The 27,059-nt window shown below is 42.9% G+C and overlaps 1 protein-coding gene across 1 annotated transcript in view; it reads right to left on the bottom strand.

The window, feature by feature from the left end:
• The window catches only part of LOC126106827 (tryptase-like), a 103,080-nt gene that overhangs the window by 20,672 nt on the left and 55,349 nt on the right, over positions 1-27,059 (bottom strand). Inside the window, exons 2-3 of the mRNA XM_049913223.1 lie at positions 24,586-24,684; positions 1,065-1,201 (exon numbers count right to left, since the gene is read on the bottom strand). Of these exons, the coding sequence (XP_049769180.1) occupies positions 1,065-1,133 (69 nt within the window). The 5' untranslated portion in view covers positions 1,134-1,201; positions 24,586-24,684. The remainder of the gene's footprint in view (positions 1-1,064; positions 1,202-24,585; positions 24,685-27,059) is intronic.

Below are 27,059 nucleotides of genomic sequence, written 5' to 3'. Positions count from 1 at the left end.
TCACCGTAATCAACCCCATCTTACAGACTGACCAACAGTTTAAAAAGCACGGTACCTCTTACGTGTTGTCGAACACTTTCTGCGGGTTTGTCGATGGTTGGGGGGGGGGGGGGGGAGAGGAGTATGTAAGTGGTCGCTGGTTGTCAGTCAGGGTCATCACTGGCTGACATAGATGCCACGTTGTTGCCTTCAATACTGCTGTTGAGAAATTCTGCTACCTCAGGCGCTCCACATACGAATATAACAGAGACAATTCAGCATTGCTGCAGACGCTAACAATGAAATGCGCAACATCACAGCACTACGGTGAAGTGTCTGTAACGACTAATATCCAGGAAAGTGGTCCTGAGGTTGTCAGTAATGCAGTGGCAAAATTACTGTGTTCTTTCTTAACTGTACTGTATGATGGAAAAGTAATAATTGTGTGAGAATAAGCCTAGGAACTGTTCACTGCAGTAAATTTACACTTAATCCAAGATTCAGCTATTCTCTGGAAATGAAACGATTATGTTTGTATTTTTCAAGCTGGAAATAAGACGATTATGTTTGTGTTTTTCAAGATGGTGCACCTGCAACTTTTATCCGTTACTGAATCGAAATGGTACAGTCAGGCATAAGCGTTTTAATAATTAATAACGCATATTAGTTTCACAATGTCTCACTATAGGCCTCTCCACCACCACACAAAGTGCTTGCCTGTGCTGTCATCAACAAACCCATCAATCAGATGTTCCGGAAAAGAGATGCAAGAAACGGTTTCATTTCCATCTAGTTTCATTCACATTGATATCTGCTGACAGTAACTAATTAATAACAGAAAATCTTAGGATTTTAGGTGTCGGTCTTAGCTATATTAGAAAATAGTCGATAGCTTATCAAAGTTACATGACTTACAAAGTAACATGACTTAGCTGTGACAAGCAAATTCTGTTAATTCGACCGAATAAATTGTTACAATACTAATTACATACAAATTAGCATTCTAAAAAATCATTTATGAAATGTCACAGAATATTATATTAATAATTGATAAGTTGTAGTGGTCGACCACACTTTTTACTCACACTGCAGATGCCTCTGTTTTCGTTTCCGGCACACAGCGTACTTTCAAGAATGAATCCTGGTTCATACATCTGCTCGCATACTGCATTGGGAATAACCGTCACCTCAGTATACTGAAGAGTCTCAGAATGGTCCTCGACTGTAAACAAAAAAATGCAGTCGTGTCGTATTCGTGTCTACGAATGTAAGCATGCAGTTACTGTGTCCTTCAGTACCAACACAAAATAAATAACTAATATTAGTTCCAAGGTACTCGCAGTGTAAGGATCTCTGAATTGGGAATTCCTAAAAAGCTAAACTCCTCCCGGACAGGCCATGAAGGCCCAACGGGACCGACCGGCCGCCGTGTCATCCTCAATCCACAGGCGTCACTGTATGCGGATATGGAGGGGCATGTGGTCAGCACACCGCTCTCCCCGCCGTATGTCAGTTTCCGAGACCGGAGCCGCTACTTCTCAGCAAAGTAGCTCCTCAGTTTCACCTCACAAGGGCTGAGTGCATCCCGCTTGTCACTAGCGCTCGGCAGACCGGATGGTCGCCCATCCAAGTGCTAGCCGAGCCCGACAGCGCTTAACTTCCGTAATCTGACGGGAAACGGTGTTACCACTGCGGTAAGGCCACAATAATAACTTTTACAATAATTTTTGAACGCTCTTGGAATGTTTACCAAATTCAATTTGCACAACTTGTTTCATTATGGCAGAGACTGAATCAATTTGCGTGCCACACATGTTTGTGAACATCGTTACGTAGTGACTGTTCATTGATGCACGGACGCCACAGCAAAACTACTACTCTTTATTATCACGTATATACTGGAGAGAGCTGGCACCACGACTGCACACACGTCTCCTAATTCCCGTAAATTCTGGGGAGGGGGCAATGACCTCTTCATCACGTTCAGTCACATGCCAGATGTGTTCGATCGGGTTCAGACGCCACGAGTTGGGAACCAGCACATCAATTGCAACTCGCCACTGGGTTCCTCGAACCACTCCATCACAATCCTCGAGTTGTTGCATTGCGCATTATCTTGCTGAAAACCGCCACTGCTGTCGGGGAACATGATCGTTGTGAAGTGTTGTACATGGTCTGCAACCAGTGTACGACGCTCCTTGGCCGTCGTGATGCCTTGCACGAGCTCCACTGGACCCACGAGTGCCAACGTGGAAGTTCCCCAGAGCATAATGGAGCCTGCTTGTCTCCATCCCACAATACAGGTGTGAAAGAGCTGTTCAACAGGGAGACAACGGATTCACGCCCTCCCATCGGCATGACGCAGAAGGTGTCAGGACTCATCAGGCCGAGCAACGCTCTGCTACTGCGTCAACGTCCAGTGCAGATGGTCATATGCCCATTACAGTCGTAGTTGGTAATGCCGTGGTGTTAACATTGACACATGCCTGGCTCGACAGCTGCAGAGGCCCTTCGTTTGGTGCACTGTGTGTTCATACACATTTTTATTCTGACCAGCATTGAAGTCTGATGTTAGTGCCACCGTAGGCCTGTCCTGCATTACCAGTCTGCCCGACCTACGACATCCGACATCTATAACGAGGGGTGGCCGCCCACCCCCACGATGTCTGGATCTGGTTTTACCTTGGTTTCGCCACAGGGTGAAGACACCACAGCATTCCTGGAGCACCTAAAAGTCCTGCAGTTTCCGAGATGCTCGTGCTGAACGTCTGAGCGTCTTCATCAAAGCGCTGCGCTGCAGCCAGTTCTTCGTCTTGGGAAACAAATGGAAGTCGCTTGGTGCAAGATCGGTCCTGTAGAGCGGATGAGGGAAAATTTCCCATTTGAATGAATTAAGGAGTTCTTTAGTGCGGCTTGCAATGTGAGGTTGGACACTGTAGTGCAAAAACAAAATTTTGCACGTCAGCTTTCCTCGGCGTTTGTTTTGAACTGCTCATGTAAGGCTGTGCAAAGTTTGACAGTACCGGGCAGAATTTATGGTTGCTCCGCGTTCGCGAAAATCAATAAGAAACACACCTTGCCTATCACAAAACACTGCCGCCATCAACTTCCTTCCTGACAAGGTCTGCAAACATTTTCTTGGTTTTTGGAGGGACCTTGTATGTCCCCACTCCACGGACTGTAATTTTGTCTCGCAATTAACGTGTTTCACCCACGTCTCGTCACCGGTTACGATACGATCCAGTAATGGATGACAATTTTTGTGGCAGGCCTCCAGAAATGTCAACGTTGCCCCCTTCCGCTGTTCTTTATGGTGCTCTGTAAGAATTTTCGGCACCCACCGTGCACAAAATTTGTGTGAGCCGTGCCGTTTACTGATTGTCATTGCGGTTATGGCATCTCGTTTCTTATTCGATTTACTGGCATCACTAAGTTGCTGGCTTGCCTGGTTGATCCTGTCAAAGGCACGATCAAAATCCACCGATACGAACGCCGCTCGCATGCGACAAGCTTCCGTCAGGGAAATTATGTCACGGTATTCGCCTAGGATAGAATGGATGTTGCTCCGAACCCCTAGACAAGCCTGGTCTGGCGGTATTGTCTTGGATATTACAGTCTTGAGCCTTGCCACCAGCATTCGCACAAAGATCTTATAGTCAGTATTGAGCATTGTGAGCGGTCTAAATTGATGGGCGCTGACACCCGCTGTCGATTTCGGTATTGGTATAAGCAGTCCCGCCATGAACTGCGACGGAACGTCCGTGCCAGGGCTCCATAACTCATCATACATCAGCACCAACTGGGACATCATTAAATCCGCAAATTCGCGATGAAATTCGAGTGTCAACCCATCTGGCGCAGGGTATTTATGCACCACACCCTTCGTGAGTGCCCTCCGTATGTCATCTTCCGTTAGGGGTTCCAATGGCGCCTCTGCATCCGGATCATCCACCTCCGTTTGCATCTGTCGCAAAATTTCTCCTCCTATCCGATTGTCCGTCGGCGTCCCAGTGAAAAGGAGGCGGTAATGCTCCAGAAACCCAGCAGCAATGTCCTGTTGTGACGTCAAGGGCCGACCATCGTCATCATGGAGCACTGTGATCAAGGATATCAAGGATAGGCGATTACGCGCGTGTCCCTTGGACACATGATGCATGCTAATACGTTCTCCATCGACATTTTCCAAGTACCGACCACGGATCGAAAGTCCCTCCAGTCGACGTCTCTAGATCGATAAAATGCACGCCTGAATGCGATGGACTTCTGTTTGTCGCTCGAGCGATGGGGCCCTGGAGGACAGGTCGCAGAGCACCATGTAGTAATAATCAAGTGTATCTCGGAGCCATTTCGCTTTTTCCTTGCCATACGTTATGAGAGCTCTTCGTATCGCCAGTTTTGCACATTGCAGCCACCATGCAGGAACCGCATGGTGCAGCGGCAGACGGCGAGTGCATGTCTGCCATGTTTCTTCGATCCGCTGGCGACATTCGAGATCCACCAATAAGGACGAATTAAGTTTCCATGAACTACGACTCCGCCAGACCCGCTGCCGTGGGAGGGTTAACGTGCATAAATACGCAAGGTGATCCATAAAAGCTGTGGGCCAACTTTCAGCAACCAACACGTGATCCCTTAATCTGTCAGAAACATAAATCCGATCCAGCCTGCTCGCCGAGTGGCTACTAAAATACGTGTAACCCTCTCGCTGCCAATGGATGTTTTCCCACGTGTCCATTAGTGCCATGTCCCTGCAGATCGTGTTCAATGCGTGGCAGGAGCTGAAATTAGGAGTTTGATCCTCTGGTGTGAGAACACAGTTAAAATCCCCCCCTACCAAGATGTGGTCATACCTCCCATGGAATAGGGGGGGGGGGGGGCAATCTCCTCCGAGTAGAATCGTGCACGCGCCTGTCGATTGTCAGATCCGGAGGGTGCATAGATGTTGACGATACAAATGCCGTTCACGGTCATAGGCAAACCCCGAGCCGAAGGGAGGCAATCGAGGTCACACATCGGAATCCCTTCCCGGACTAATATCGCTGTGCCACGTCCTCCATCTGGAGTCGGCGCTAGGTAAGTGTTGTAACCACGCAATTCGGGAAAAGCAGCATTGCAGGTTTCCTACACCAGCAGAATATCAACGTCTGTGGCGTAAATCACGTCCCGGAAAAGTTGCACCTTTGCAAGCGAACGTGTGGTGTTAATGTTCACTGTGCCCACGTTATACGCTTGGTCCGTTGTCGTTGTGATGCTCGTGTCATGTCATTGAGGACTCCAAGGGCCTTAGTCCACTATTTGTGCTCAGAGTGGTCCCCGCCAACGGGCTGCCCTCCGTTGTTTTCGTTCCGTGGTGTGCATCCTGTAAGTGAGTTATCATCATTTGGGGGTGCCAATTCCTGTATGTCTTCGACTGGTTCCGCCCAGTTGCAGTGGTCATCAATGCCAGAAACGTCCTCTGCTGTATTTCGATGTGGCTGCTGGGACATTGGTGTCCCTGACTCCTCCGTCGGCAGCGCTGGGTCAGTCGGTGTCAATGGAGAGGGACCGTCTGAAAGGCAGGGCATCCGGTCACCATCTGAAGGAATCCTGTGAGTGTTCCCTAAAGCCACGTGTTCCGTGTCCGAGAGTTCTTCGGCTAGGATAACTTCCATGTCCCCTAGGCTAGGGGGAGATGTGTCACCCGAACTGTGGCGACGCTTTTTGCGGCGCTTCGGTGATCGCAGTCTGCGTGCCCTGCCCTCTGCTGCCATAGGCGACGCCTCACTGTTTTCGTCGATCGTTCGTCGGCCCGTTGCCGGCGCCACTGTCTCGACCTCTACTTCCACGCCGCGTGCTAATGTGAGTGTTCTGAAAGTTCCGCCCTCATCTGACGTGACGTGGGTCTAGGGGCATTCTCCGAGTCACCTCCATCCTCCCGTAACTCGGTCTGCTCTTGCATCAACACGCCCTTATCAAGCTCCGAACTTGGCAACACCTCCCGGCGGGCCACCGACGCGTACGTCATCGGCAGTTGCGTGGGAACTTCTCGCTGTGACGCTTCTCAATGTGGCAGTTGCACGACGCGGCATTGTATGCACTCCGAGCGGATGTGTCCTTCTCCACCACAGTTATAACATGTGCGTGGCTGGCCATCGTAAATCACAACAGCTCGACATTCTCCATTGTATAAATAAGAAGGGATATGTTTGTTAAGGACGATCCGCACCTGTCGAACGCCGTTTAGCACAGGATAGGCGCTAAAACTTGCCCAGAGTTCAGGCATGACTAAGTACCGTTCCATATGGTCGCAGCGATTCAGTAAAGATCGATTCTGGCACCTCAAACGGCAATTCAAAGATCCGAATGACTCTCACATCCTAGCCGGAAGGAGCTGCTGTTACATCGCTGATATGGCCATAAGAGTGTCGAAATTTAAATCGTGTTTGAGCAGCGGCGAGAGTTCTTTCACACACAGCTCCATTGGTCATCTTGACGTACATTATACTGCTTACAATGGACAGGTGTATTCCAATTGGGTCTGTAGCAGGTAAAAGAACTTCTTCTCTCAAATAACGCTCTATTTCGAAAGCTTTGGGTCTGGCATATTCGTTATCGAACGTAAACTGGAGCGTAGTCTTTCTGAAATTGTGAGCCATGGCGATCGAGTCAGACAACAACACGCGTGAGTACCGGCAGTGTAAACACTCCCTCGTGCACGCGCGCCCGCGGCCGGGACAACACGTCTGTGCTGCGCCACCGCCTGAAGCAGACTGTTCCCATCTGAGCTTACCCAAGCACGACTCACGCCCCGTCCTCACAGCTTTACTTCTGCCAGTACCTCGTCTCCTACCTTCCAAACTTAACAGAAGCTCTTCTGCGAACCTTTCAGAACTAGCACTCCTGAAAGAAAGGATATTGTGGAGACATGGCTTAGCCACAGCCTGCGGAATGTTTCCAGAATGAGATTTTCACTCTGCAGCGGAGTGTGCGCTGATATGAAACTTCGTGTCAGATTAAAACTGTGTGCTGGACCGAGAGTCGAGTTCGAGTCTCGGTCGGCACACAGTTTTAATCTGACAGGAAGTTTTAGAATAGATTATATTTTGGACACCACTGAACCAAAGATGTTGCCTTAGTGGCAGAATCGACTGTAAGTAGGGCACACGGAGAACATTAGTAGTTGCCATTGCACTCTGTCATAGGTAGGATGTAAGTCTTAAAGCTAGTAGCTAGCTGGGAGAATTTAATTGTTGGTCTACTGACGCAGCAAAATACTGTTTTTATAAAATAAAGCGACGAATGGCTATAAGATAATCAAGAATGGAAGTGATACTGATCGTTGACACTGTTGATCACTGTCCTAGGCAATCAGAGAAGATCACTGATTTGATACTGTAACTCCAAGTGAAAGCAACTGGAATAAATTTGTAAGGTAATAAAATTTTGTATATTTAGTTCTAAGTACGCCGCAACGCCATGTGTATGTAGCTGAATTTTACAATACTGACCCTTGAATGTAGCAACCAGGTATTATCCATCAGGTTTAATGTATAGGTTGATTAGGTGTACCCAATTTGTAATATTAGGTGTGTTTTGTAATCTTGTACACAGAAGTTAAATTTTGTAATTTTTTTGCTAAACGATGTCAGACTTTTTTTCATGTAACAATACAATTGTTTTTAATTACGACACTAAGTGAGAATTATAGAACAGTTGAGAATTTCACTGATTTTGAAGTTAATGTAAAATGCTTCATATCAGCTTTTGTGAAGCAGAAACTATTTTGAATACAGTTTTCAAGCTGAAACATTTGGTCTTAGGATTTCCCCTTATCAGTATCTCATCCTCTTCCATGTCACATTTATTTGAACCCAATGACTATTTCTTTAAAGAACTCATTTTTCAGTCAGAGTCAGAGATATAATAATGTGCCAAAATGAGAAAAGTGTTAATGTTTGTAACAGCTTCAATGCATTGCATGGCGCTGAGCCAATATTAAATATTTTCACCAAACATTTGCAAGGTTATTCATTTATCAACCAATCTACCGATATTATTTGTATGAAGGTATTTAACAGCCGGCATTGCACTTCACTGTGCAGAGATTAAATATTTTCTATGCCTACAGTGGAGAGGACAGAATACCAAGGATACATCTGTTGTGACTCGAGACCTAAGGAAAATTATTTCATTGTTTGTTTGCACAGGGAATTTTGTCAGTGTTTTGTACAGGGCCATAGAACTCAGTGCTCATCAGATTGGGTTAATTTCAGAGATATTGATTTCATTATAGGCACTGCATACTGGTATTCCAGATTAAGTTGTTTACTTTTTTTGGATTACAGTAAAACTGATTAAGCACACCATCTGCTCAACAACTCATCACACAGTAAATTTGCATGACACAAACATTATGCATTGCATGTTCATTGGCAACCAAAACCACAAATCCTTTTAAAAGAACGTGACAAGATTAAGAGGTGACAGGAAGGATGTCATATTAATATAAATAAGCATGCTGACAAGTCAAGACACTTCTGAGGAAGTAGAGAACGATTATGATAACATTGAAGTTATGGATAAAGAAAAACGAAGCGACTGCTTAATCGTAATGGGGGATTTGAATTCAGTGGCAGGAGAGGGAGAAGAATGGGGAGTGGTTGGAAGATTTTTATTGGAAAATAGAACGACAGAGATGTTGGCTGGTTGTTTCTGCAGAGAATTTCTTGTGAATGGAAACACATTCTTTGAACATCAGAGAAGATGAAGATATACATTTATATCTAGGCTCAGCTAAGGAAAGGTACATAAATGATTGTATCATAATGGATGACAGGTACAAAAACTGTGTAAAGAAATGTTGGAGTAGACATAGGTTGGACTACAGCTTGGTGGAGGCAGACTTGCAAATAAGGTTCAAAAGAGTAAGAAGGGAAACCAAGAGACAAATTTGAACTAGAAATACAAAAAGAAAAAGACAAATATGCTGAGTGGGAATGCACAGTTTCGTCAAAACGGGATGGAAGGTCCAACGAAGAGAATGTGAACGAGAAATGGATGAGGGTGGCCCAAAAGCTTAAGGTAGCTCCTGGAGAAGTTGGACAACTGAGAGAGTGTGAGAGAATAATGTTAAGAATGGGTAGCAATGACAGTGCTGGACGAGATGGAACAGAGAAGGAAATGGAAGATAATATTAGCTGAAGAAGGGAAAAGAATGGACACAAATCTGAATATGAATTAAGAAGGGAAACAGAACAGCCAAGGAAGACATGAATGAAAGTGAGATGTAAAGAAATGCTGCAACTAGAATAGGAAGGAAAATATGGAACAATGTATGGATTAGTTACTGACATAGTCTCTGAAACAAAGTAAAGCAGGACAAGTATGGATGCAGAAAGAAGTGATGGTAAATGGTATACAAACTGGATGAAGTGCTGTAAAGGTGACAAGGATATGTAGAGTGGCTATATGAGACTGATTGAAAACCAAACGATACTGAATTAGACGTGGAGATGAGAGTTGTAGATGAGGACAATGAATGCTGCATCTAGGAAGGAGAAGTAGAAAGGCCTTTGGGAGACGTGAAGAATCATAAAGAAAGTAGAACTGATGGATTACCGGCAGAGTTAACTTAGCAATGTAGTAAGACATATGAAAAAGGTGAATGGCTAGTTGTCTTTCTCTTGGCGATAATGGTACTGACTGAAATTGTACTGCCAAGAAATGTGGGGATTTTAGAATCATGATCTCTCATGCAGAAAAAGTTCTACTAAGATTGATAAATGGAAGACTTCGTGGGAGACTGGAAAAAATAGTTGCATAGGAACAGCATGAATTTAGAAGAGGGAAAGGTACAACGGACGCTACTGAACTGTTGAGAATTATACATACAAAATTCACTGAAGGTTGAAAAGAAGTTTATACTGTTTTCATTGACTTCAAGAAATCCATTATAGAGTATGGCGGTATAAATTAATGGACATTGTAAGGAAAAATGAAGTCAGCTGGAGGGATTAATGGCTGAGTAACAATTTATATATAACACAGAAAATATGAGTACACATTGAGATGAGGTAACAGAGGAAAGCATAGTTGGAAGGAGAGATTGGCACGGCTGTTGTTTCTCCACCATATTGTTTAACATATATATTTGGAGCATGTTATTCAGAAATTTTTGAAACGAAAAAAGATTACTGCAAGTTGGTGGTAGAAGGATAAATTGTATTCAGTCTGCGGATGATGTGGTGTTATTGGCAGAGATCGACAGAACTATAACTGGAATGTTAAAAGAATTAAATAAGAACCATGAGGAATTCAGAATAAGAATTAATGAGAAAAATACACTCCTGGAAATGGAAAAAAGAACACATTGACACCGGTGTGTCAGACCCACCATACTTGCTCCGGACACTGCGAGAGGGCTGTACAAGCAATGATCACACGCACGGCACAGCGGACACACCAGGAACCGCGGTGTTGGCCGTCGAATGGCGCTAGCTGCGCAGCATTTGTGCACCGCCGCCGTCAGTGCCAGCCAGTTTGCCGTGGCATACGGAGCTCCATCGCAGTCTTTAACACTGGTAGCATGCCGCGACAGCGTGGACGTGAACCGTATGTGCAGTTGACGGACTTTGAGCGAGGGCATATAGTGGGCATGCGGGAGGCCGGGTGGACGTACCGCCGAATTGCTCAACACGTGGGGCGTGAGGTCTCCACAGTACATCGATGTTGTCGCCAGTGGTCGGCGGAAGGTGCACGTGCCCGTCGACCTGGGACCGGACCGCAGCGACGCACGGATGCACGCCTAGACCGTAGGATCCTACGCAGTGCCGTAGGGGACTGCACCGCCACTTCCCAGCAAATTAGGGACACTGTTGCTCCTGGGGTATCGGCGAGGACCATTCGCAACCGTCTCCATGAAGCTGGGCTACGGTCCCGCACACCGTTAGGCCGTCTTCCGCTCACGCCCCAACATCGTGCAGCCCGCCTCCAGTGGTGTCGCGACAGGCGTGAATGGAGGGACGAATGGAGACGTGTCGTCTTCAGCGATGAGAGTCGCTTCTGCCTTGGTGCCAATGATGGTCGTATGCGTGTTTGGCGCCGTGCAGGTGAGCGCCACAATCAGGACTGCATACGACCGAGGCACACAGGGCCAACATCCGGCATCATGGTGTGGGGAGCGATCTCCTACACTGGCCGTACACCACTGGTGATCGTCGAGGGGACACTGAATAGTGCACGGTACATCCAAACCGTCATCGAACCCATCGTTCTACCATTCCTAGACCGGCAAGGGAACTTGCTGTTCCAACAGGACAATGCACGTCCGCATGTATCCCGTGCCACCCAACGTGCTCTAGAAGGTGTAAGTCAACTACCCTGGCCAGCAAGATCTCCGGATCTGTCCCCCATTGAGCATGTTTGGGACTGGATGAAGCGTCGTCTCACGCGGTCTGCACGTCCAGCACGAACGCTGGTCCAACTGAGGCGCCAGGTGGAAATGGCATGGCAAGCCGTTCCACAGGACTACATCCAGCATCTCTACGATCGTCTCCATGGGAGAATAGCAGCCTGCATTGCTGCGAAAGGTGGATATACACTGTACTAGTGCCGACATTGTGCATGCTCTGTTGCCTTGTCTATGTGCCTGTGGTTCTGTCAGTGTGATCATGTGATGTATCTGACCCCAGGAATGTGTCAATAAAGTTTCCCCTTCCTGGGACAATGAATTCACGGTGTTCTTATTTCAATTTCCAGGAGTGTATAAAATGCTTCATGATAATTGCAAGAACCTACTTTCTGTTCATTTTACAGTAATATCCTTAGCAACAACAAAGTTGGGACAGGAAGATACAGAAGACGTTGGTGCTTTCAAATATCTGGGAGAAGGCATAATTACAGAAGACATAAGATGCAGTAAGGATGGGGAAACATGTATAGCAGTTGCCAATTAGACATTTGATAAGAAGAAGAAGCTTTTAGCTGAGGAAGAGACTAGCAAAGTGTGGAGATTGGCCTTATAGGGAGCTGGGACATGGAAAATGAGGAATGAGGATGTAACAAGATTAGAAGCATTTGAAATGTTAATTTGAAGGAAGATGGAAGAGATAAAATGGGTAGAAGGAAGTGAGAAATGAGAATGTGTTGACAAGAGGGGTGGGGGGGGGAGGAGAGAGAAATTTTGAAGTAATCAGAAAGAGAAAACACAAGTGGCTGGGACACTGGAGAACAAGAGATTGTTTGCTGATGGATCCTGTGGAACAAATGGTGGATGGAGGAAGAAGAGGAGCACACACAAGATATCAGAAAGTGCTTAGTATAAGGATAGAAAATAATTATGAGAAAATGAAGAGGGTAGCAAATGACATGACTACAAAGAGACCTGTTCTGTCAGTACGACAGAACACTGATGATGATGAATCTAGATTCTTTGCTATGCAATCTGTCAGACAGAAGCAAGCAGTTACTAAACTCTGGTGGCTTCAGTATAGATTTTCTAAAGCATTCTGGGATGCTGAGTGACTTTTGTGAAGCTCTAAGCAAGAAAATAACTGTTACACAATAACAAATCCTCTCTCTAATCATGATACATACTTAGTTAGTCTAAATAAGAGAGTGCCTTACTGTTATAACTCAGTGGAAATTAGTTACAATAATTAATGACTACAGGACAAATGTTTTTTAGAATAGTTTACAAGAAATTTATCATGGTGAAATTTATGATGGAATAATTGTTAACATAAAATTTAATCCATTCCATGATGAAGTAGATACCTGAATGCAGGTAGATACCTGAATGCCCATGATGAAATTTATGATAAAATAATAGTTAACATAAAATTTAATCTTGTCCCTGATAAAATAAATACCTGAAAACAGCTGTCCAAATAATCTAATCAGAAAGGATATTAAACAGACATATAAAAAAGTATCTTGTGAAAGGAAACAGTAAATGTACTCATCTGCTGGCAAGAACAGTAGTTGCACAAAAAATGACCAAATTACTAAGAAAAGAAATTAAAACGTCAGAGGGATTAAAGTATCTTGTGAAAGGAAAAAGTAAACGTACTCATCTGTTGGCAAGAACAGTAGTTGTGCAAAAAAATACTCAAACTTACTAAGAAAAGAAATTAAAAAGTCAAGGAACATGTACATAACGCCAGAAATCAGTAACCGTGACAACAGACTGAATGCTATATGTAATGTAGTGAAATGAGAGATAGGACAATCAGCCATAGAGAGGGTAACATCACTCTTGAACTGAATGGAAGGTCTTTATTTGATGAGTCACAGGTAACAAATACTTTTAATAATCATGTCTTAAATATAGTTGGAAAAATAGAGAAAAACAGTTTAAGAGTAAAATAACAGCAGTTTGTTCAAAAATAAATCATCATATGAATGTACACCAGCTTCTCCTTCCAAGATTAATGAAATTATATATTGTCTCAAAAATAAAATCTCATCTGATCTTGATGGTGTTTCCAATACAATACTAAAGATTTGTTCAACTATAATAAGTCTTGCCTTATCTGAAATCTGTATGGATCAAAAACTCAACGCATTTTTCCAGAGAGACTGAAATATGTCATTGTTAAACCCTTCTTTAAGAAAGGTGATAGGAAAGATGTCGATAGCTATCAACCTGTTTCGCTGCTCACAGCATCTCCCAAGATTTTTGAGAAGGCGATGTATTTTGTAATAGTGCCTCACCTGAGTAACAATAATATCTCCAGCAAAGTTGATCGACTCAGAACACTATTTACATGTTCATTCAAATTTACCAAATTCCACAAACATTAAATAAGACATTTGACTGTGAATCACAATATTCTCCTAGATAAACTAAAGTTTTATGGGACTGATGGCACAGCCAACAAGTGGATAATCTCAAATCACACCAAACGAACGCAGAAAGTGGTATTTCGTAATTTAAGCAATATTGTCTGGGGACATTATTTTGACAGGTGGGAAATCACATTTGGGGTTCCCCAAGGATCAGTCTTTGGTCCCCTGTTGTCCATCATATATGAAAATATTCTTCCATCTAATATACAAGCAAAATTAATTCCTCTTGCAGTTGACAATAGTATTATAATCAACCAAAACATACAGCAGCAAAAATGATGTTCTTAAATGTAGCATTGACTGGTTTTCTGCGAATGGTCTCAGCTTCAAGGACACAGTATATTCAGTTATTCATATCTAGGGGTAGAATATTAATGTTATGTGTAATATATGATGAGGAAATAGTAAATATAATGGAAAATTCAAAATCCTTTGGTGTCCAATTGATGAGGATCTAAAATGGAAAAAGGACTTTTTTAAACTCTTAAAACACCTTAGTCCAGCCACATTTTCATTTATATTGGCGTTTTCATATTATTCATTCAGTAATTTCATATGGAATAATGTTTTATGTTCACTCATCTTTAATGGAACAAGTGAATATTGCTCAGAAATGTGCTGTAAGCATACTGAGTTGTGCTCACCCCTGATCATTTTGTTGCAAACTTTTTAAGGAGGTGGGCTTTCTGACTACTGCTACACATTGTATTTATACCCTCATGCATTTTTTTGTAAATAATCCAGTGCAGTTCAGAAGGAACAATGATGATATTATTGCAATACCAGAAGGAAACAGGTGGTCAATGCTGTGACTAAAGTTGTTGATAACCTACCCAGTGGTATAAAACGTCTAATACACAGCAAAGTAAAATTAGAAAACGAACTTAAATAATTTCTTATTGCAGCTCGTGCTGTTTCATAGAAGAATTTCAACTGTTTTAACATGCAAAAGGTGATGGTTAGTAATTACAATGTCATATCTGCATATTTAGTAAGAATAATGAAAAACGGAAAAACAATGTAAATGTCCAATATGTAGGCATATTTACAAATGAATTTGCGATGTGAAAGTAAATGGACTCATCCATATTACTATGGGTTATCATGCCAATGATCCATGGAACATGAAAATAACTAATTATTACCTCTTCCAAGTTAAGTAACCATCCAGTAAACCAGAACTTATTGTACTCATATGTCCAAATGACGCAACTGCTCATTGCAAATATTCCTTGTATCCTACCACCACTGCTGAAGATATCGATCTATTTTATTATTAGTGTGCTGCAGAAAATTTATCTCTTTGAACGACTAGATAATTTTCAACAAAAAGTATTAACAACTCGATCTGCTTACCAAAGTAGTATCCATGTTACCTACTCTCTTCAATCATCCTGGTATTCTAGTCTGAAACTGGTGCCCAACAACATTTCTACCTAACACACTATGGCACAACAGCAGTTCAATATCCTATTAAGTAACATCCAGTCGCTCTTAATTTGCATGCTACCCCTAAACTCCATCCATTCATTTAACTTTCATTAAACATTCAGACTACTGCCCAGAACAATTTGCGTGTCACCCAACACTACACACATATTCCTAAACCTATAGCTCAAATGGGAGTTTCAGTGGGCCACCTCTGCTATAACCTCATTTGCCCAACACACTTATTCAAAATTCATGTCAAGCACGTCATCTACATCACTTACCTCAAGAGTATGACAGTAACAGGTGCCACCGACTGTTTCTGTCTAAAATACTCTGCTTCCAAAGCCTTCGCTGTACACATTAACCAGATTGCACTGACATACATTACTGCCACAGCTGTTAACGTGAGTAGATGATTCCTTGGCAGACTTGCCCAGTGATGTCTGGTTGTTATCACCATAAGAGCTGACCATGTTCCCTTGCCCAATACAAATGATCTGAAAGCAGCCCCCTCTGACACTATTCTCACCTCAACCAACCTTCTGAGATGAATGTTCCTAATGCAATTGCAAGTGATCACATTCCTATCGTTTTATCAATAGGTTGCACAACATCCAAAAAACACACCGCATACCATTGACCCTCCATCAATTTCACACAAGTTTACTCCAATACCGACACCAACTATACCCACAATGAAGGCTACAAAATTACTGTGTAAAAAGCATATTCCAGAACTCACATGAGATACCCTTCACTGTCTATGTCCTCAAGACATGTCTCAAGCCACAAGTTGAACACACAAAAACATAGCAATCCCATGTACTAAGCATTCATTTAAACCACCATAGCAAACTGTTACTGCCACATGGGGTAACTGCATTGTGTGAGGTACCTTGCCACAGTTTGTGCGGTTCCCGCCATCAGAGGTTCGAGTCCTCCCTCGGGCGTGGGTGCGCGTGTTATTCTTAGTCTAAGTTTAAGGTAGATTAAGTAGAGTGTAAACTTAGGGACTGATGACCTCAGCAGTTTCATCCTATAGGAACTTACCACAAACTTACAAAAAAATTTCCAGACTGTTACTGCAACTAGAACAGTACTCAACAATAGGTCACTCTGGTGTTCTTTATGTGGTCTCCTTTGTACATGAGCTACTCTTTAATACCCTTCCAGCACCCCAAAGTCAGCCGTTTACCTTCCCTAATATCAAACTTACATGGGCGTTCCACGCTACATTGCTTTGCGGTGTTATGCGCAGATATTTAATAGAAATGACTGTGTTAAGTAGGACACAGCTAAACACTGCGTTCCAAATTTACAGAATTTTTTCCCTACTTATCTGCATTAGCTTACATTTTTTAAAATTTAGAGCAAGCTGCAATACATCACAGAATTAGAAATTCTCTCTAAGTCATCCTCTATCCTCCAACCATTATTCAACAACGACACTTTGCCATAAAGTACAACGTCATCAGCGGAAAGTCGCTGCTGCCCAACCTGTTGGTCATCGTTTATGCATACAAAGTACCTTGGAACAAGTTTTCACATTTGGAGAAACAGTAATTTTCTAGAGTAATTTTTGAAAAGGCCTGCAGAACCTAAAAATAAATTGCAACATATACAAATACATGAACCTTGTAGATATTATACACTTTTATAGCCGTCCATGGACAATTTGTTCATTATTTTCTTATTGTGCACAGAAGGGCAAGACTGTACAGCACCGGTCACTGTACAAAATAAGGTCTCTCCTTTGTTGTCATCATCTTCTTGAGGCCTTATTCCCGCTGCAATGTGTTAATTACAGAGGGTGGTCAGATGCTCTTCCTGCCGCCAGTTTTTCTCCTGTGTTGTAATTCCAATTATTTCTAACCTGTTGTCAATGCAAAATAATGATAAGGGGCTTCTTGTGTACTTGGTGGCGTAATCGTAATTTACCTATGATGTCAGTTATGTTTACTTGCACACAACATACTTGTAGCAACATCTTACTTTTACTCATAATTTTCTGATCTTTTTGGTTGTTGTTGTTGTGGTCTTCAGTCCTGAGACTGGTTTGATGCAGCTCTCCATGCTACTCTATCCTGTGCAAGCTTCTTCATCTCCCAGTACCTACTGCAACCTACATCCTTCTGAATCTGCTTAGTGTATTCATCTCTTGGTCTCCCTCTACGATTCTTACCCTCCACGATGCCCTCCAGTGCTAAATTTATGATCCCTTGATGCCTCAGGACATGTCCTACCAACCGATTCCTTCTTCTAGTCAAGTTGTGCCACAAAGTTCTCTTCTCCCCAATCCTATTCAATACCTCCTCATTAGTTACGTGCTCTACCCACCTAATCTTCAACATTCTTCTGTAGCACCACATTTCGAAACCTTCTATTCTCTTCTTGTTTAAACTATTTATTGCCCATGTTTCACTTCCATGATCTTTTTGGTGGGAAACGTATTAAATGCATTTACGCGCATAGGCATAAATCCCATGTCAGTTGTCAGATTTGCTTAAACATACAATCGCTCCATCGTTAATTGGAAGATGGAAATATACACAGCTCATAATGACATAAGAGACATGGGAAAGGACGTCATACCTGAAATATGATGAGTCTGATTGTATTGATTACAGTACGTATCAGAGCAATTGTTCTAGTGAAAACATCGTAGACTACCTAACAACCAGAGTATAGATTACTAAATGCATGTAAGAAGCTATATTTTAATTAATAATGAAGTAATTAAAAGATTCACACTATATCATTAAGTATCTCAGATACCATAAGAAAGATTTTTAAGAGATATTGTATTCAAAACTAATGTGAATATCCAGAATGAGATTTTCACTCTGCAGCAGAGTGTGCGCTGATATGAAACTTCCTGGCATATTAAAACTGTGTGCCCGACCGAGACTCGAGCTCGGGACCTTTGCCTTTCGCGGGCAAGTGCTCTACCATCTGAGCTACCGAAGCACGACTCACGCCCGGTACTCACAGCTTTACTTCTGCGAGTATCTCGTCTCCTACCTTCCAAACTTTACAGAAGCTTTCCTGCGAACCATGCAGAACTAGCACTCCTGAAAGAAAGGATATAGCGGAGACATGGCTTAGCCACAGCCTGGGGGATGTTTCCAGAATGAGATTTTCACTCTGCAGCGGAGTGTGCGCTGATATGAAACTTCCTGGCAGATTAAAACTCTGTGCTCGACCGAGACTCGAAATCGGGACCTTTGCCTTTCGCGGGCAAGTACTCTACCATCTGAGCTACCGAAGCACGACTCACGCCCGGTACTCACAGCTTTACTTCTGCCAGTATCTCGTCTCCTCTGCATGGTTCGCAGGAGAGCGTCTGTAAAGTTTGGAAGGTAGTCTGGAAATAGCAACAACAGCGTTTCTGAAAATAAGAAATTTGCTAACGCTGAGTGCGAAATTCAGTGTAATGAGGTAATTTCTGAAGACATTAGTCAAGAATGTTTTTCTTTATGGAAGTGAAACGTGGAAGAAAAATAGCTGAGACAAGAATAGAATACAATTGTAAGGTGGAAGTCCATTTTTTACCACCTTCCATGGACAACAGGTAAGGTGACTGTCCTTTTTACCACCTTTCATGGACTTCTCCTCGGGGAGACGATTCGAATAATATGTCACACGCCATACTTTTGGTTTAACAGACTTAATTTGCATGTTACATGATAATGAAAGTATATTTGGCTGCTTGGAATACGATACCAAATAATCCCTTGCTCCATTTGCATGTACATACATTTTGGTAGCAATGCAGACATTCAACCGAGACAAGGTGATGAGCTGTGATGCAACTGTTTCTTTAAAAGCCTTTTTTCAGACACTGTGTCTCAGGATAGGGATGGGTCATAAATATAACGGCCGTGAGGGACGCAGGAAGATCTTGACAGAGCTGCTTAGCTTGTTTTGCCACAGGGAGTCCACAATGTGTTTACTGCCTGAGGTGTCCCAAGGGAAAGGAATCTGCACAGTTCAGAGTAATTGGATAGGCAGCAATTTTGCATGCAGAGAACGGAATGCGTAATTAAAATGGCATGTGGCACTCACGTGAACAGTACATGATCTCTACATCTACGTCTACATCCATACTCCGCAAGCCACCTAAAGGTGAGTGGCGGAGGGTACCCTGAGTACCTCTATCGGTTCTCCCTTCTATTCCAGTCTCGTATTGTTCGTGGAAAGAAGGATTGTCGGTATGCTTCTGTGTGGGCTCTAATCTCTCTGATTTTATCCTCATAGTCTCTTCGCGAGATATACGTAGGAGGGAGCAATATACTGCTTGACTCTTCGGTGAAAGTATGTTCTCGAAACTTTAACAAAAGCCCGTACCGAGCTACTGAGCGTCTCTCCTGCAGAGTCTTCCACTGGAGTTTATCTGTCATTTCCGTAACGCTTTCGCGATTGCTAAATGATCCTGTAACGAAGCGCGCTGCTCTCCGTTGGATCCTCTCTATCTCTTCTATCAACCCTTTCTGGTACGGATCCCACACTGCTGAGCAGTATTCAAGCAGTGGGCGAACAAGCGTACTGTAATCTACTTCCTTTGTTTTCGGATTGCATTTCCTTAGGATTCTTCCAATGAATCTCAGTCTGGCATCTGCTTTACCGACGATCAACTTTATATAATAATTCCATTTTAAATCACTCCTAATGCGTACTCCCAGATAATTTATGGAATTAACTGCTTCCAGTTGCTGACCTGATATTTTGTAGCTAAGTGATAAGGGATCTATCTTCCTATGTATTCGCAGCACATTACACTTTTCTACATTGAGATCGAATTGCCATTCCCTGCACCAAGCGTCAATTCGCTGCAGATCCTCCTGCATTTCAGTACAATTTTCCATTGTTACAACCTCTTGATACACCACAGCATCAACTGCAAAAAGCCTCAGTGAACTTCCGATGTCATCCACCAAGTCATTTATGTATATTGTGAATAGCAACGGTCCTATGACACTACCCTGCGGCACACCTGAAATCACTCTTACTTCGGAAGACTTCTCTCCATTGAGAATGACATACTGCGTTCTGTTACCTAGGAACTCTTCAATCCAATCACACAATTGGTCTGATAGTCCATATGCTCTTACTTTGTTCATTAAACGACTGTGGGGAACTTTATCGAACGGCTTGTGGAAGTCAAGAAACACGGCATCTACCTGTGAACCCGTGTCTATGGCCCTCTGAGTCTCGTGGACGAATAGCGCGAGCTGGGTTTCACACGACCGTCTTTTTCAAAACCCATGCTGATTCCTACAGAGTAGATTTCTAGTCTCCAGAAAAGTCATTATACTCGAACATAATACGTGTTCCAAAATTCTACAACTGATCGACGTTAGAGATATAGGTCTATAGTTCTGCACATCTGTTCGACGTCCTTTCTTGAAAGTGGGGATGACCTGTGCCCTTTTCCTATCCTTTGGAACGCTACGCTCTTCTAGAGACCTACGGTACACTGCTGCAAGAAGGGGGGCAAGTTCCTTCGCTTACTCTGTGTAAAATCGAACTGGTATCCCATCAGGTCCAGCGGCCTTTCCTCTTTTGAGCGATTTTAATTGTTTCTCTATCCCTCTGTCGTCTATTTCGATATCTACCATTTTGTCATCTGTGCGACAATCTAGAGAAGGAACTACAGTGCAGTCTTCCTCTGTGAAACAGCTTTGGAAAAAGACATTTAGTATTTCTCTATCAAATGAATCTCGTAGAACGCTCTCTAATTGGCAGAACAGTCTAAAACTTTCGAGTGGAGGGAGATCGCTCTGTTTTAGTCATTTCTTTATGGAGGTGGAGTTACCAGATATGACAATTGACAGTGTTTGAGTTACCAGATATGACAATTGACAGTGTTTTTTAAAATTGAATCGTATGGCTAGGGCCCTGCATCGGACGGGCCGTTAGCTGGGTTCTGGTCCTTCAATATGGCGCCACTTCGGCGACCTGCAGTCGATGAGGTTGAGTGGATGGCGATGAGGACAGCACATCACCCAGTTCCTAGGCAGAGAAAATTCCCCGACTCAGCTGGGAATCGAACCCGGGCCCAGAGGATTGACAATCCGTCACGCTGACCATTCAGCTACCAGGGGCGGACAGCACAATTGACAGTAATGTTTGTGAGAGTGGCAGAAATAATTCCTGTACATAGCAGTTTGGTCGGCAGACTCCAACTTTGGAGCGTGGCAATGCTGTCCAGAGCCAGCGGAGAGGTAGCTCAATATATGCAATTTGCAGACAGGAAAGTTCTCTCTCTCTCTCTCTCTCTCTCTCTCTCTCTCTCCAGAATGTTGTACCGAGCGAGGTGGCGCAGTGGTTAGCACACTGGACTCGCATTCGGGAGGACGACGGTTCAATCCCGTCTCCGGCCATCCTGATTTAGGTTTTCCGTGATTTCCCTAAATCGTTTCAGGCAAATGCCGGGATGGTTCCTTTGAAAGGGCACGGCCGGTTTCCTTCCCAATCCTTCCCTAACCCGAGTTTGCGCTCCGTCTCTAATGACCTCGTTGTCGACGGGACGTTAAAAACACTAACCACCACCACCACCACCAGAATGTTGTGTTGATACATGGAGTGCTTTATTCTCTGGTCACTTTGATCACAATGGACTCTAAACAGATCAGCATTAAGTAAGCTGAGAGTCTCGAAATTTCTCCAAGTGGAGATAGATGGAAGAGTCATGTCAGTTAGTACGTTCTTCCTGGGCTAGGGCGTCACTGTGCACATCGCCCCACCAACCAGGCGAGTGTACGCGGCCATTGTAGACAGACTGAAGAACTCGGTAAGAATATGTGACTGACCAAAAAAAAAAAAAAAAAAAAAAATGGCTCAACTGGCTCTGAGCAGTATGGGACTTAACATATGAGGATATCAGTCCCCTAACTAACCTAAGGACATCACACACATCCATGCCTCAGGCAGGATTCGAACCTGCGGCCATAGCGGTCGCGCGGTTCCAGACTGAAGCGCCTACAACCGCTCGGCAACAGGGGTATGTGACTGACACTTCAGTCAAGAATATGCAGTTTAATAGGTTGACAGGCAGTACGGAGTACCTATAGTTATCTGGCCTCCCACACGTTCAATGAGACACTGTGTCGCACAGGTAAATTATGAGTTGCAATTGCACAGGATGCACATTACAAATGATGATGTCACAAGGGTGCCTCTACATCCAGTTCAGTGTTTAGTCTGGAGTACTATATTAAGCCCTCCTTCGTGTTGCGTTCAGCCAAGCAAGAAAGTAATGCTGAATGTCAGTCAGGCATGGTTGTCTAGCTATGTTAACTAATGCTCTTTAAGCATAATATATTTCAGAATATATTGCTGCAGAGTTTTCCTCTTTTGTTACTTGTTAATTTTATCTAGAACTACCTGACACTTATATCAAGATTGGCATGTCCTTTTTTAAATTTATTTCTCAGAAAACGTTTTCTATTCTGTATCATTTTCTAAACAACATGATAATAAAAACAACATAATAATACATGAGAATGGATTGTTTTCCCAGAAATAGGCTACCTACTCTCATTACATTAAAGTACTTGACAGAGAAAGTCTTTCAGGAATGCTCAAATTAACGTTCTTCTGATGTCTACCTAATTCCATGATTCATGCTCCCCACCTGGCAGAGCCAGAGCACAAACACTTCTAGACACACTTGTTGCTGTTGTTGGTGTTTTTGAGTGGCTAGTGGTGGGGAGAAGACTGTAAGAATCGCCGGTACAGTACAGAAGATTTTGAAATGTAGTGCTACAGAAAAATTCTGAAGATTACGTGGGTAGATTCAGTTAAAGAGGAGCCATGGAATCGACTAGGGAAGAAAAGGCATTTGTGAAATAACTTGATTAAGAGGAGGGGTCAGTGATAGCAAACGTTCTGATGCAATGGTGAATTGTGAATCTGTTAAAGAAAGAAAGGTTTAGGAAGGGCAAGTGAGTAAAAATTGTAGTGAGATACCGTAACTTGCTTCCTGTAAGCAGTTTCAAACAGGCATGGGTTGCAATAGTTACACAGTGATGGGTAGGCTTACGCAGGATACGATGACTTGGAGGGCTCTATGAAACCTTTATTCGGAACAGAGATCACCACAAAACTGTCTTGTAAACTCAGCTCAGTTACATTTCTGTAAACAGTGATCAAAACCAATAAAAGTGATATTGTTTAATATTTTCCTCTACTTGGCCTAGTTTGCCTTTGAATCTGTTTCTCAGCCAAAAATAATGTTATTCAAACTGACTTTCCAGTCGTGACTGATGTTTGTAGACACTGCTAACACGAAATAAAAACGAATGTGAGTGGTAGTTACTGCCAATCAATCAAAGGAACTAGGTATGTGTGCCTGTAGATACTTGTTTTTCAATATTTCAGACTGATAATGTGTCAGGCATGTTGGGTTGTGATGAAAGGTGAACGTGTCCACGTCTGCTGAGAGGTAGAGAAACATTTCAGAGTTGCTTGTCCTGGTATGCAGTGGGGTACATAGGTTGAAATGTAGTCTACTACATCAGACAGTCACCTGATGTGGAGTTGTACGCAAAGCTTAATTTACAAAACTCCTGTAGAGACAGAGGAACATCTACTGGCACAAATTCTGGCCTCTGCACTAGAATCTGAAGAGACACTGGGTGCGATGGAGAGCGTGTACAAGAACATGCTCCAGAGATAGAATGACTGTAACATCGTTTGTGGTCGCAACATCAGTCTGTAGTTGTAATGGATTAGTACTGTTCTGTACGTACAGATGCTGGATTCCTTTTTGTTCTGGAACGTGATGTTTAAGTGTTAATACAAATAAAAGTGTTTGAATGATAAATGGAGATTATGTATACGTTTCCTTTCAAACTGTTGCCTAATAATCGTAGTGCGCCAGGCCCAATTCAATTCTTCAAGATGAACTGGATGAGTTAAATATCTGAGTTGAAACCTTCGTAGAACGGAAACGGTATGTTTCCATACATGGGTTCCTATTCAAAGTATTATGTACTCACTCCCCTATACAAGTCATAGAAGGCTGTAACGGGAATTTACGAACACCGTGTATACGCAAGTGAAACGAGCAGTATTTCCTTACACTAGTTATGTAATATTCACTAACCTAGCAATTCCATAAAAAGTGTGCTTGAGAGTATTCAACATTGGATAACGCTGCTGATCGAAATGTGAATGTCTTCCTTAATGTGCAGATGGTCATTACTGAATTGCAGCTATATTTCTTTGCGTAAATAATGAGAAATGTCCAACAATGCCATGCCTTCCACGAAATGCCAAGGTATGTGAGAGGTTATGAACCAAGGAAACAAACTTAATTCAGTACTGTATCACAAATTGACTTACAGTCACCCTTTCTTCCCCAGCCGCTGATCAAGGCACGTTTTCCCACGAAGGTTTCATTGACCTCGCTGAGGGAAGGCAACGTCACCAGCGCGATGTAACCTTGAGGACAAAATGTTGAATTATTTATACCGACTGTATTTTATGCTTGCATCCTCCAAATCTCGAAAGCAGTATCATCTAACAAAGGACATAGATTGAAATAACTTACCTTTGCTTTCCTCATGTTAGCTTGAAAAGAAGTCATAACCAACAATACTATGAGGTGGTAATACAGACGGTTACCAGAATAATAGTGGCGGGCGCTTGAAAATGTGTGTGTGTGTGTGTGTGTGTGTGTGTGTGTTGTTCTTAGCATAAGTTAGTTTACGTTAGTTTAAATAGTGTGTAAGTCTAGGGACCGATGACCTCAGCAGTTTGGTCCCTTAGGAATTCACACACCTTTTACAATAGCTATGTACCGTTCCTTGTCAGATCACAGTTTCACCTGACATACGGTTATGTGTTCCTTTTCTTTTCCCTTTCATCGTTCTAGTGGTAAAGGAAGATGAATTAACTCGAAGAGAATGGGCTATTGACACTTACGCAACACGGCGTTCTAGAGAAACACAATTATCTCTTTACTCACACGAAGTTTTGAGCGCTATCGACAAGGAATTTAAAACTGATGCCGTATTTCTAGATATCTAGACGGTTTTTGACACAATACTTCACAAGCGGCTTGTAATGATATCGCGTGCTTGTGAACTATCGTCTCAGTTATGGGACTGCATTCACGATTTCGTCAGAGAGGTTACAGTTCGTAGTAATTGATGGAAAGTCATCGATGAAACCGAAGCGACTGTGTAAGATTGTTTGCAGATGATATTCTCGTTTATCGTCTAGCAAATTCATCAAAATATCAAAACAAATTACAAAACGACTTAAAGAAGATATCTGTTCTTTGGTTGTTGTGGTCTTCAGTCTAGAGACTGGTTTTATGCAGGCGTCCATGCTACTCTACCCTGTGCAAAATTGTTCATCTCCCAGTAACTACTACAACCTATATCCTTCTGAATCAGCTTAGTGTATTCCCTTTACGATTTTTACCCTCCACGCTGCTTTCCAATACTAAATTGGTATTCCCTTGATGCCTCAGAACATGTCCTACCAACCGATCCCTTCTTCTAGTCAAGCTGTGCCACAAACTCCTCTTCTCCCCAGTTCTATTCAGTACCTCATTATTAGTTATGTGACCTATGTATCTAATCTTCAGCATTCTTCTGTAGCAACATATTTCGAAAGCTTCTATTTTCTTCTTGTCTAAACTATTTATCATCTATGTTTCACTTGCATACAAGGCTACACTCCATACAAATACTTTCATAAAAGACTACCTAATGCGTAAATCTATAGTCGATGTTAACAAATTTCTCTTCTCCAGAAACGCTTTCCCTGCCATTGCCAGTCTACATTTTACATCCATTCTACTTCGACCATCATCAGTTTATTTTGCTCCCCAAATAACAAATCTCATCTACTACTTTAAGTGTCTCATTTCCTAATCTAATTCCTTCAGCAGCACCTGATTTAAATCAACTACATTCCATTATCCTCGTTTTGCTTTTGTTGATGTTCATCTTATATTCTCCTTTCAAGACACTGTCCATTCCGTTCAACTGCTCTTCCAAGTCCTTTTGTTGTCTCTGACGGAATTACAATGTTATCGGCGAGCCTCAAAATTTTTATTTCTTCTCCATGGATTTTAATTCCTACTCCGAATTTTTCTTTTGTTTCCTTACTGCTTGCCCAATATACAGATTGAATAACATCAGGGATTGTCTACAACCCTGTCTCACTCCCTTCTCGACCACTGCTTCCCTTTCATACCTCTCGACTCTTATAACTTCCATCTGGTTTCTGTACAAATCGTAAATAGCCTTTCGCTCCCTGTTCAAAAAAATGGTTCAAATGGCTCTGAGCACTATGGGACTTAACATCTGTGGTCATCAGTCCTCTAGAACTTAGAACTACTTAAACCTAACTAACCTAAGGACATCACACACATCCATGCTCGAGGCAGGGTTCGAACCAGCGACCGTAGTAGTCACGCGGTTCCAGACTGAAGCGCCTAGAACCGCACGGCCACACCGGCCGGCGTCGCTCCCTGTATTTTACCCCTGGCACCTTCAGAATTTGAAAGAGTGTATTCCAGTCAACGTTGTCAAAAGCTTTCTCTAAGTCTACAAGTGCTAGAAACGTTGGTTTACCTCTCCTTAATCTATTTTCCATGATAAGTCGTAGGGTTAGTATTGCCTCACGTATTCCAACATTTCTATGGAATCCAAACTGATCTTACCCGAGATCGGCTTCTACCATTTTTTCCATTCGTCTGTAAAGAATTCGTGTTAGATTTTGCATCTGTGACGTATTAAATTGATAGTTCAGTGATTTTCACAACTGTGAAAACCCGCTTTCTTTGGGATTGGAATTATTAT

The sequence above is a fragment of the Schistocerca cancellata genome, chromosome 10 (genome assembly GCF_023864275.1).
Source record: "Schistocerca cancellata isolate TAMUIC-IGC-003103 chromosome 10, iqSchCanc2.1, whole genome shotgun sequence".
Lineage (NCBI taxonomy): Eukaryota > Metazoa > Arthropoda > Insecta > Orthoptera > Acrididae > Schistocerca > Schistocerca cancellata.
This window is presented reverse-complemented; position numbering and strand designations above follow the sequence as displayed.